Source organism: Lagenorhynchus albirostris, chromosome 9 (assembly GCF_949774975.1).
Source record: "Lagenorhynchus albirostris chromosome 9, mLagAlb1.1, whole genome shotgun sequence".
In the NCBI taxonomy this organism is placed as follows: Eukaryota; Metazoa; Chordata; class Mammalia; order Artiodactyla; family Delphinidae; genus Lagenorhynchus; species Lagenorhynchus albirostris.
Window position 1 is genome coordinate 94631433 of NC_083103.1, and position 11326 is coordinate 94642758.

The 11326-nt window shown below is 41.4% G+C and overlaps 2 protein-coding genes across 8 annotated transcripts in view; one reads left to right on the top strand and one right to left on the bottom strand.

The window, feature by feature from the left end:
* Positions 1-1140, top strand: part of TMEM25 (transmembrane protein 25) — a 22449-nt gene extending 21309 nt beyond the window's left edge. For all 6 annotated transcript variants that reach the window (XM_060160488.1, XM_060160487.1, XM_060160486.1 and 3 more), the window contains one exon: positions 56-1140. In XM_060160488.1, the coding sequence (XP_060016471.1) occupies positions 56-62 (7 nt within the window). In that variant the 3' untranslated portion in view covers positions 63-1140. The remainder of the gene's footprint in view (positions 1-55) is intronic.
* Positions 1-7655, bottom strand: part of IFT46 (intraflagellar transport 46) — a 16343-nt gene extending 8688 nt beyond the window's left edge. Inside the window, exons 1-5 of one of the 2 annotated variants that reach the window (XM_060160498.1) lie at positions 7545-7655; positions 7356-7441; positions 6511-6607; positions 2958-3037; positions 339-475 (exon numbers count right to left, since the gene is read on the bottom strand). In XM_060160498.1, coding sequence (XP_060016481.1) covers positions 339-475; positions 2958-3002 — 182 coding nt within the window. In that variant the 5' untranslated portion in view covers positions 3003-3037; positions 6511-6607; positions 7356-7441; positions 7545-7655. Of the gene's footprint in view, positions 1-338; positions 476-2957; positions 3038-6510; positions 6608-7355; positions 7477-7544 lie in introns of those variants that run through there. The other variant, XM_060160499.1, reaches the window with a different exon arrangement.
* Between the last annotated feature and the right edge of the window lie 3671 nt (positions 7656-11326).

Below are 11326 nucleotides of genomic sequence, written 5' to 3' on the forward strand. Positions count from 1 at the left end.
CCTTGCTAAATAGAAATGCTTTGGTATGTGTATAAATTTATCTTCTCTTCCCTAGAATGTGAACTCCTTGAAGTCAGAGACCATCAGTTAAACTGACTCAGCAAATCCTCATGAAATCCCTGAGCCCACAAGTGTTTCCGATAGTGCAAGTGACATCACAGGATTCGGGCAGTAGAGCCGAAAAAGAAGGAAAACTCATTACACTGGGTTTCTGAGCATCTGATAATCCTAAATAGAGGAGATCAAAAGAGCTGCTGGAATTTCACTTCTCAGTGACGTCCTCCTGTCCAGTGTTTTGAAGGAGGCGTTTTCCTCCTTGGCAAGGGGGCTTTTCTCACCCTTCAAGAGGGGCCCCATGCTCTTCATCATCATCATCGTCATCATCAGAATCAGTTTCAGATGAGTCATCATCGTCGTCATCGTCGTTTTCACTAAAGCCCCGCTGAGGAGTGGGCTGCGAGGTCTTCTTTTTCTCCTGAGATAGGGCAGGAGATAGAAAGGTCCAGGTAAGGAGAAATTTAGTGTACCTTTACCCAGTTCTCTCCTAGTGCTCTAACCAGACCCCTCCCGCCTGACACCAATTCACTGGAAAGAGAAGGAAGCACTCCCAAGAAGGGCCTCGAGAACCTTCTTCTGCTCCTCCTTAGCTACTGAGTCCCCACTTTCTATAACCATGGTCTCTTCCTCTGCTCGAGGCTTGGGTATAAATTTTATCGAATACGTATCTTTTTTACCTATTACTTAGGAGATTCTGAGAACTCTGCATAAACTTTATCCAGTCAGCTTCAACTCTAAAACTGAGGGACTTCTGAAGAAGAAAGCAACTCTAAATATAATAGTTATTTTGGGAAGAAATGGGGGAAGATGAAGTAGGGAAGACACACTTTAGGGAATCTTAATACTCACAGAGATCACAGGGAGGAAATCTAGTATTTAATTTGCAAGACTGCCCAGGGTAAGCTGCTTGTAACTATCAAAAGAAGAAAGTTCATAATCAACCCCGGGCCTGGATTCTGACCAGCAGTTCCGGAGACTGTGGGTTTTCCCTTTCCATTCAATGGGTATCTGACCTATGCATGGTTCCCCTCCCTTCCCCCGTAAGTTAAATGCAATGACTGTACATTATATCTCAAGATAAGAGACTCTTCTGTCCTTGGCATTACGACCTACCTTTCTGGGCTTCTGGTTCTAGATGCACCACCCCACCCTCAAGCTGACGAGAAGGGGTAAGGTGGTGCTTGGGCTTGCCGGGGCAGTTGGGACAGGGTCCATGTCTTTGACTTTAGGGCCTGGAGCCTGTGGCATGCCCTCACTTAGGACCTAAAGGGTGGCCAATTGGCCCCCTTTAAAAATAGGTTTTTCAAGCTTGGTTTCCACATGCCATATGGCTTACACTGAGGTTAAGAGATGATTGGTTCTAGTTTTTTGAATTATTTGATGTTTCTTTTACATTAAAGCAGCTACTGACATATAAAACTGTGACACATTACAGGACATCAGAAACTTCTTTGGGTTACATTCTCCTCTAAGCATAACACAGATTTATTATACATAGATAAAAATATATTTTAACTAATCTGTAACATGTGAGACTGATGACACAGTTGCAGAATATGCCTTATTGGTATACAATTGGTAAGAATCTCCCACAGTGTTCTTTCCTAATTCAAAATCTGCCCAAATTATTCTTGGTCACATGGGAAGCAGTCTGGCAAGGAGAGATTTTTAAGAATATCGTCAGCTCAAAGATTATTCAAAAGTGGATCCTATCTGCTGATTCTGGGTGCATATTAAATTGGAAAGATAAATGAGCCTTGAATATTGACTACATCATGATGAAAACTAGAAAAATTTAGGGTGAATATACAAAATTAGGAGGTCAATTTAGGAAAATTGTTCACTTTTCTTTTGTCTGCTTCTTCAAAGTAGTGCTTTGCAAAATCTCTGACCTATGGGAGAAGACTTTATATACCACAGACAAGATGCCAAAAAATGACTTTGTAGGTAAGATGTCAAACAGCACACTAGTCACAAAGTGGGGCTATCTTAAAACATGACCTTTTAGACTTTCTATGAAATCCGTCTCTGTTGCTACAGCTTTCTGCATTACTTCAAATATTCTCCTTCACCTGAGTTTTCAAAACGCCTGTTCTTGGAGGACGATTAAAACATAACCATTGGACCATGTGCTAAGCCTAAACACAGGGGCTGTTAGACAGTGCACGTGTGCAAATTTAAGGCGTCTTCTCATCCCACTTTCAGAAACGGTGATTCTCTTGGTTCATAGAATAACACCAAACATCTGGGCCTTAAGACTTCAAAACTAAAGTGTCTTTCACAAAATACTAGCAGTATCACAACTGTTGACAGTGAACCAATGCCACAATCAATCATTCCAAACTTTCTTCATCATAAGAATGACTTGGAGTGCTTGCTCAAAATATACATTTGCAGGCTTTTACCTTCAAGATTCTGATTAGGCAGTTCTGGGTGGGGACTGGAAATGTTTTTCTAAATTTTTTTAAAAAATTATTTATTTATTTATTGGCCATGCCACGTGGCATGTGAGATCTTAGTTCCCCGACCAGGGGATCGAACCCGTGCCCCCTGCAGTGGAAGCAGAGTTCTAACCACTGGACCACCAGGGAATTCCTATCTGTTTTTTTTTTAAATAAGTACCCCAGTTGATTATTATGACTAGAAAAGTTTGTGAAACACTGGCCTGTGTTATATGAAATTTCTCACCAAAACATCAGCTATAACAGTAAGCTTTATTGCAGAAGGAGAGTCAAAATCTTAATGCTCTTGCCTCGTGACTGTCCTCCACGAGCTCAAAGGAACCCAATCACTGGAGGTGAGTATTTAAGAAATGTTTGCTACTGAACTAGTGTCATTTCAAACTAACTACTAAAAATTCAAAGCAGAAATTTCACAAGAAGCTGTGGGTTATACTGCACCTTGTTATTTTCCTCTTCGTACTCATCACTGCTGTTGTCAGCCATAGTCTTGTTAGGAAGATGGGTGGAACGACGAAGTCCTTGGAAGAAAAGTTTTCCCTTTAGGTTATTGTTTTTTGGGGTTTCTAAAAAATATTTATTTGGTTGCGCTGTGTCTTAGTTGTGGCAGGGGGGCTCCTTAGTTGTGGCACGCAAACTCTTAGTGGCAACATGCATGTGGGATCTAGTTCCCTGACCAGGGATCGAACCCAGGCCCCCTGCATTGGGAGCATGGAGTCTTAACCACTCTGCCACCAGGGAAGTCCCTAGGTTATTGTTAAAATGATTTTCAAAGACAGATATTTTTCATTTATAATATTTTATGCTCTAACCATTTTATGAAACAGGGTTTATAAGAATATCTAGCTGAAAGACAGGAAACTGAATTCTAGTCATGGCTCTGTCAATTCAATTTGAGATATACTTACTAAGTATTACTATGCTTAAGGCATTAGGTTAGACATTATACTAACTGATTATCTGCCATTACATAAATAGCATAAAATCTGCCCTTAGTTTACATATGGTGAAATGAGGTTAGTAATTAGTTAGTAATTAGTAAAGCAAAAGGAGTGCTGGATTTATAGTCAGAAGACTGGGTTTATAGGACAACTCTATCAGGTGGACAAAATGACTTAACCTCTCTGAGTCTCAGTATTCCCACTTCTAAATGGGGTCAGTAATATTTCTCAGTCAGGATTGTTGTAAGGATCAATTGAAAACAATTTTATGTGGAAGGAAATGACCTACTTCCTGGCAAATAGTAGTCACAAATATGAATCTGAATCACTGTCTATAAGATAAAAGCAATAAAATATTCTGAACAATTAAAAGCATAACCAGATGTAAGATATTATTAACTGGCATGAAAACATGTTCAATGATTTCTAAGTCAAGTGAATGCCCACTAAACACCATTTTTCTCCTTTTAAATTGCCTAAACTGAAAGCAAATTATAATGTCCACGGCTGGCAAGATTATAAATGTGCTCAAGTCAAAAACCTGGGTGTCAGGGGACTCCCCTGGTGGTCCAATGGGGAAAACTCCGAGCTCCCAGTACACAGGGCTCCAGTTCAACGCCCGGTCAGGGAACTAGATCCCGCATGCTGCAACTAAGAAGCCTGCGTGCAGCAGCTAAAAGTTCACATGCTGCAACTAAGACCCAGCACAGCCCAAACAAATAAATAAATAAATATTAAAAAACCAAAAAAACCTGGGTGTCAGGTAACTAACAAGGACCTACTATATAGCACAGGGAACTATACTCAGTATTTTCTAATAACCTATAAGGGAAAAGAATCTGAAAAAGAATATATGAATAAATAAATATAACTGAATTACTGTGCAATACATCTGAAAGTAACACAACATTGTAAATCAACTATACTTCAATAAATAAATATGTATGACGGGCATTAAAAAATTAAAAATTAATTAAAAATTTAAAACAAAAAAATAAGTAGGTCAATGACCTGGTTAAAAAAAAAAAAACACCTGTGCGTCTAGGTATACATACACCAAAAGACTGAAAGCAGGGACTCAAACAGATACTTGTACACCAATGTTCATAGCAGCATATTCACAATTGCCAAAAACACCCAAGTGTCCATCGACAGACAAATGGATAAACAAAATGTGGTTATACAAACAATGGAATATTATTCAGCCATAAAAAGGAAGGAAATTCTAACACATGCTACAGCATGAATGAACCTTGAAAACATTAAGCTACGTGAAATAAGCCAGACAGGAAAGGACAAACACTGTATGATTCTGCTTATGCAGTACCTACAATAGGTAAATTCATAGAGGCAAGGCAGAATAGAGGTTACCAGCAGCTGGGGGGCGGGGGGGAGGGGAGGGGAATGGAGAGTTATTGTTTAATAATAACTGTTCAGGATGATGAAAAAGTTCTGGAAATAGTAGAGATACTTACGCAACAACACGAATGTACTTAATGCTACTGAATTGTACACTTCGACATGGTTAAAATGGTAAATTTTATATTAGGCAAGTTTACCACAATAAACAAACAACCCTGGATGTCATCCTTGATTCCTAACTCAAGAGCTAAATCCAATCCATCAGCAAGTCTCAGTGATTCTACTACAACAATACCTCTAGCGTTTGCCAACTCTCTCTATTCTCAACTTCCTCCCCACATCCAAGCCACTGTCACACCTCAACTCAGCATGGCGACAGTCCTTCTAACTGGCTCCTTGCTTTCACCTTTGCACCCTTCAATCCATGCCATGCATAACAGCAGTATGGCTTCTAAAGCCCTGCTTGTTATACCTCCTGACTACCTCTGAGGTTACTCTCTCCTACCATATGCTGGTCTCTTTCAAGTCCTCAAAGTAACCCAAGTTCTTTCTGGCCTCAGGTCCTTTTCACATTTCACTAGGGCCTCCCTCTTCCTGGCCTACTTTTCCTCTGTGTCTAAATCCTCCTCACCTTTCAGTTTCAACCATCACCTCCTTAGGTCTTCCCTGACCCCTCCATCAAAAGTAGATCCCACTCCTCACCAGTATTCTCCATAACATCAAACTCTTTGCTTCCCATCAATGCACTTAACACATTTGTAATTGTGTTTCTTTATTCATTTGGCATCTGTCTCCCATAATTACAGGCATCAGGATGGCAGGGTCAGTGTCTCTTTTAATACTGTATACCTGGGAATTCCCTGGCGGTCCAGTGGTTAGGACTCTGAGCTCTCCCTGCCGAAGACCTGGGTTCAATCCCTGGTCGGGAAACTCAAATCCCACAAGCCACGCGGCATGGCCAAAACAAAGAAACAAACAAAAAACTGTATACGTAGTGCCAAGCATAAGGCTGACAGATAATAGGCATTCAAAAAATGTTTGTTGAACAAATGATGGTGTCAAGTCCTCTAAAAATATTCTGTTGAGGTTTCAATTGGAATTGCAGGTTAAGGATAGGTAACTGAAGCATCTTCAGAACTGAGCAAAAGAGTTTTGATAAATTAAACAAACATGAACCCCCGGCAGACTGTGGGCAGAACAGTATCATGAAGTAAATGGCGATGGGGAACACTGGTTAGGTTGATGGAAGATCCTGCAATCTGGGTGGCTGTGTTTTCTCCCCCCTTAACTATTTGGAAAACAGAAGCAATGGCAAGTAACTTGACTCTGAAAGCCAACATCTGCTAATAGAAAATAGAAAATTCTTGGGGACAATCATGAATCCATCCTGCAACCCTCAAGGCGGTACCTACCAGGGTCAAACGTATTCTCCATGTGGTAATAGACAATTGTTTTGTTTCTGTTTCTAAGAAAGTACGGCTAAGTTCTAAGCTACATGCCATTCTAAGCTACATGTCATTCATGTGAGATAAACAGTTTTGATTCTCATGGTTTATTTGGAGATTTTTTTTTTTTTTTTACAAATTTTGGTTTGTTTTTAGTAACCGCTGACTTACAATTGCAAAACAAACAAAACAAAGAGAAAAACAAAAAACAACCATTTCTTTCTTTCCTCTTCATGCCTCTCTTACCTTTGTGTCTTGTGGTTGGAGCATAAATACTCGCAACATCTTCAGGGTTGTTAATCTCTAGACGCTCATCATATGTCTGGTTTTCAACGGTCTTGGTCTAAGCAAAAGGAAATATGAACAGAGCTCCTATCACGGGACATTAAGCACTCTGTGGGGAGGTGGATTCCAAACCAGCATTGGTTCCTCTTCCTTACCCAAGACACCAGTTTTACCTGAAACCTTCACCATACCCCCCCCATTCAAACTTTCCTTAAGGCTTCTTGGCCCCAGGTCAAGCAGTTAAGTCATTCTGCTGCAGCCCTTATTTAGGAACTGCTGGCAGGCTGGCTGAGGAACGAGGGAATCGTGGAGAGAAACGACAGCCAACTTCTGAAGCAGCTCCCCAAAGCTGTAAGATACCCGCGCAAGGGCAAAACAGTATTTGTCTGTAGATAATGGCTGTCTCCTCCGGTTCGATCAGTTTCGCAAGGCGGCCGGAGCTTCTCAGGGGAGGCTGTAGAGGCTCTAGAAAGAGTTCTGTCTCTGGGGTTACCTGGGAGGGAGGGGCGTTCCCCGAAGACAGGGTAAACTCCAGCCTCTTGGTCCCACCCAATAATCCCGAAAGCATCACCCTCACCCCCACCACACCACCCCCGTCTTGTATGTCGGATCCCACTTAAGTTTCTTGGGGAGTAAAGGAAGCAGGATGGTTGGTGATGGCGTGAAGGAAGGAGGGAAAGAACAGTTGTCAAGAAGATGGGAAGAGGTGGAGGGGAGATGGGGAGAGGGAAGGGGAGTCCTTTCTATTCCTCTACGGTGGGAGAAAGAGAGATAGATCTCTTTCTGCTAGGGTGAGTACGAATTACCTGTAGCCCCTCTGAATCCGTCTCCTCTGTGGAAAGAACCCCAGCCTAGGGCTGGGGTCTCACTCCAATCTCAGGCCAGGCCACTTCTACTTGGAAGAGGGGAGATGGGGAGAGGGAAGGGGAGTCCTTTCTATTCCTCTACGGTGGGAGAAAGAGAGATCTCTTTCTGCTAGGGTGAGTACGAATTACCTGTAGCCCCTCTGAATCCGTCTCCTCTGTGGAAAGAACCCCAGCCTAGGGCTGGGGTCTCACTCCAATCTCAGGCCAGGCCACTTCTACTTGGAAGAGGGGAGATGGGGAGAGGGAAGGGGAGTCCTTTCTATTCCTCTACGGTGGGAGAAAGAGAGATCTCTTTCTGCTAGGGTGAGTACGAATTACCTGTAGCCCCTCTGAATCCGTCTCCTCTGTGGAAAGAACCCCAGCCTAGGGCTGGGGTCTCACTCCAATCTCAGGCCAGGCCACTTCTACTTGGAAGAAGGCCAAGGGCTTCTACTCGGAGCAACCGGCCTGTTGTCAGTCGCTAAGCAAAAAAAAAAAAAAAAAAAAAAGGAGAGAAAGAAAAAATCGCGATACTTTCTTTCACTCTCGTGAGACCTTCTCCACTCGCGCGTTAAGTCTCTTCCAGCATTGAAGGATCCAGGGAGGATCTAGAGGGCCTCGGATCCTGTTTGTCTAGGGTTTCAATAAATTTGTCTGTGGCGGCATCTAGCGGCCGGGGGCGGCAAAGCTGACGGATGAATTTCGGTTCGCATAGAGTTAGCCTTCCAATCCAGAAATATGGTGTGCCTGTCTCCTCCAGGACAAGGAGCACTGGGTATGCAATTCCTACTAAGTCAGTCCAATCAGACTTTAGGCAAACTCGGAAGTTTAGCTAAATTCCCAGGACACTTTGTACGACCTTTTATAGTATTTATATTACATTATAGTCCTTCCCCTCCACTGTGTCTCATTGCATGGGACATAACTTATAGTACTATCAAATTATTCATTATCTGAGATTCAGGTTTAACCCATTCTCCTGAATTTTTTAAAAACATCTTTATTGGAGTATAGCTGCTTTACAATGGTGTGTTAATTTCTGCTTTATAACAAAGTGAATCAGCTATACATATATCCCCCATATCTCCTCACTCTTGAGTCTCCCTCCCACCCTCCCTATCCCACCCCTCTAGGTGGTCACAAAGCACCGAGCTGATCTCCCTGTGCTATGTGGTTGCTTCCTTCTCCTGCGTTTTTTTTTTTTTTGCGGTACGCGGGCCCCTCACCACTGTGGCCTCTACCATTGCGGAGCACAGGCTCCGGACGCCCAGGCTCAGCGGCCATGGCTCACGGGCCCAGCCGCTCTGTGGCATGTGGGATCTTCCCGGACCGGGGCACGAACCCGTGTCCCCTGCATCGGCAGGCGGACTCTCAACCACTGCGCCACCAGGGAAGCCCTCTCCTGCATTTTTATTTGCTTAAGAAGACTGTGGGCTTCTTTAGGGCAGGGTCTGTGTCTAATTAGTTTTTAAGCTTTTCACAGATCAGTGCATTGCATAAATCAGGCACTTTCAAAATGCTCATTGTGTGGATGAATGAAGGAATGAATGAATGAAGATATAAGGAACAAATATTTCAAAACTACAGACATACTTAATTTGGGGAGTCAGAGGGAGAGAAACAAAAGAATTTTGGAAATTTGATCATGAAAACCTGCCAGAGGAAAGCGAAAATTGGCTTTAAAAAGGGAAATCAGAGACACCTCTTCTGAGACACTTCTGGTTAAAAGGGAAATGCAAAACGTTAAGAAATATTTTGTCATGTTATTGCTAACAATAATGGATATGTATTGTTGAGCATTTAGTATGTAGGAGCACTTAGAGTAGATAATCTTATTTATTAATATGTAATCTAACTTCGTAACTTTATGAGATAGATGTTACTGCCAATATACAGATTAGGTAATTGAGGTTTAGGAGAGTTAAAGTAACTCGCCTAAAGTCACCCAGGCAGTAAGTGCAGAAAATGGGAGTCACACACAGGTCAGTCTAATTCCCAAGTCTCTGCTTTTAACCACTGTGACATGCTGCCTCTAAGGTACTCCTCACGAAGCATGCTTGCAGAGGTGCTTTTCTTCTGCAGTTTAATTCAGCTAATTTCATATTTCCAAAGAATCAGTATCAGTTGGTCCTTGCTGAACTTTGGTGATCCATATTGAAGGCCCCTGGAAGTTGCCATAATAAAGCAATAATTCCAGACAGAATTTTTACTTTTTTAAATTAAGAATTTTTTCATTTTTTTAGACTCACAGACATAGAGAACAGACTTGTGGTTGCCAAGGGGGAGGAGGGTAGAGGAGGGATGGATTGGGAGTTTGGGATTAGCAGATGCAAACTATTATATATAGAATGAAGAAACAACAAGGTCCTACTTACAGCACAGGGAACTATATTCAATATCTTGTAATAAACCACAATAGAAAAGAATATGAAAAAGAATATATAATATATATATATATACACGTATATATATATAACTGAATCACTTTGTTGTACACCAGAAACTAACACAACATTGTATGTCAACTATACTTCAATAAAATAAATTTTAAAAATAATTTGTTCGGGGGTTCCCTGGTGGCACAGTGGTTGAGAGTCCGCCTACCGATGCAGGGGACACGGGTTCGTGCCCCGGTCCGGGAAGATCCCACATGCCACAGAGCGGCTGGGCCCGTGAGCCATGGCCGCTGAGCCTGGGCGTCCGGAGCCTGTGCTCCGCAATGGTAGAGGCCACAGTGGTGAGGGGCCCGCGTACCGCAAAAAAAAAAAAAAAAAAAAAAAAAATTTGTTCATCTTTTTAAAAAATGTGTGTTTTTAATAACAAAAATAAACAATACGGTTTGATATATATCTTTCCAGACATGTGAAGTTTAAAAGTTTTCGATGGTGGGTTTAATTTTTTTCATCTGTTATTGTTTTGGGGACTTCATTTAATACCGGTTAAATCTTGATTCCTTTTATCTAAAGTGTATAGAGTTTTTAAGAAAATGATTCTTTGAATATGGTCTTCCTCAGTATGTACTTTTGTGTTTATTCATATTTATGAAGGGATACTTTGGGGAAAATAACAATTCTAATTCAACCCTTTGCTTAAGTCCTTAATCTTTTTAAACTACAAAGGTACTTAGTAGTTCTTATCTTCCTGCACAGTTTTTTAATGTTAAAAAATTGGGTACGTGTAAAGGAAAATATCCTATTACAATAGAAAAATCGAAAATTGCTGATTGGTAACCTTCCTATGCAAATTAAATTGTCCCAATTGGCATAAAAATCTCTGGGCATCTATCAGGATACAAACATCTAAGCTCTTTATGGGCCTTTGATTTATTAATACTATAATTTCTAATTTATACCCATTTTAAACAAAGTTTTAAAGAAAAGATATTTGGTCTTTGTTTCTTTTCTTTTTAAAATAGAAAAAAAAAGTTTTCGAGCTTTGTAAAGATTCTACTAGAAAGCCATTGGAAATGGAATTGAAATGAGTAAGAGAGAGAATTCTATAATGCAGTGCTCAAGGGTACAGGTTGTGAAGTTGAGCAGCCTTTGTTTGAATCCTAGCTTTGCTACTTTCTAGCCCTGACACCTGTGGTAAAATGGTTTTCCTCTCTGTACCTTGGTTTCCCCACCTGCAAAAGGGAGGTATTAATGGTACTTAGAGAATTCTTGTGAGGATTAAGTAAAATAATCTGGGGAACTTCCCTGGTGGCGCAGTGGATAAGACTCTGTGCTCCCAATGCAGGGGGCCTGGCTTCGACCCCTGGTCAGGGAACTAGATCCCACATGCCTGTTGCAACTAAGACCCTGTGCAACCAAAAAAAAAAAAAAGTAAAATAATCTGTGTGAAGAATTTGAAGTAAGGCCTGGTACATTGTAAGTGTTCAATAAACATTAAGGAGTACACAGGAGATATAGAGAGGCAGTGTGACATAATGA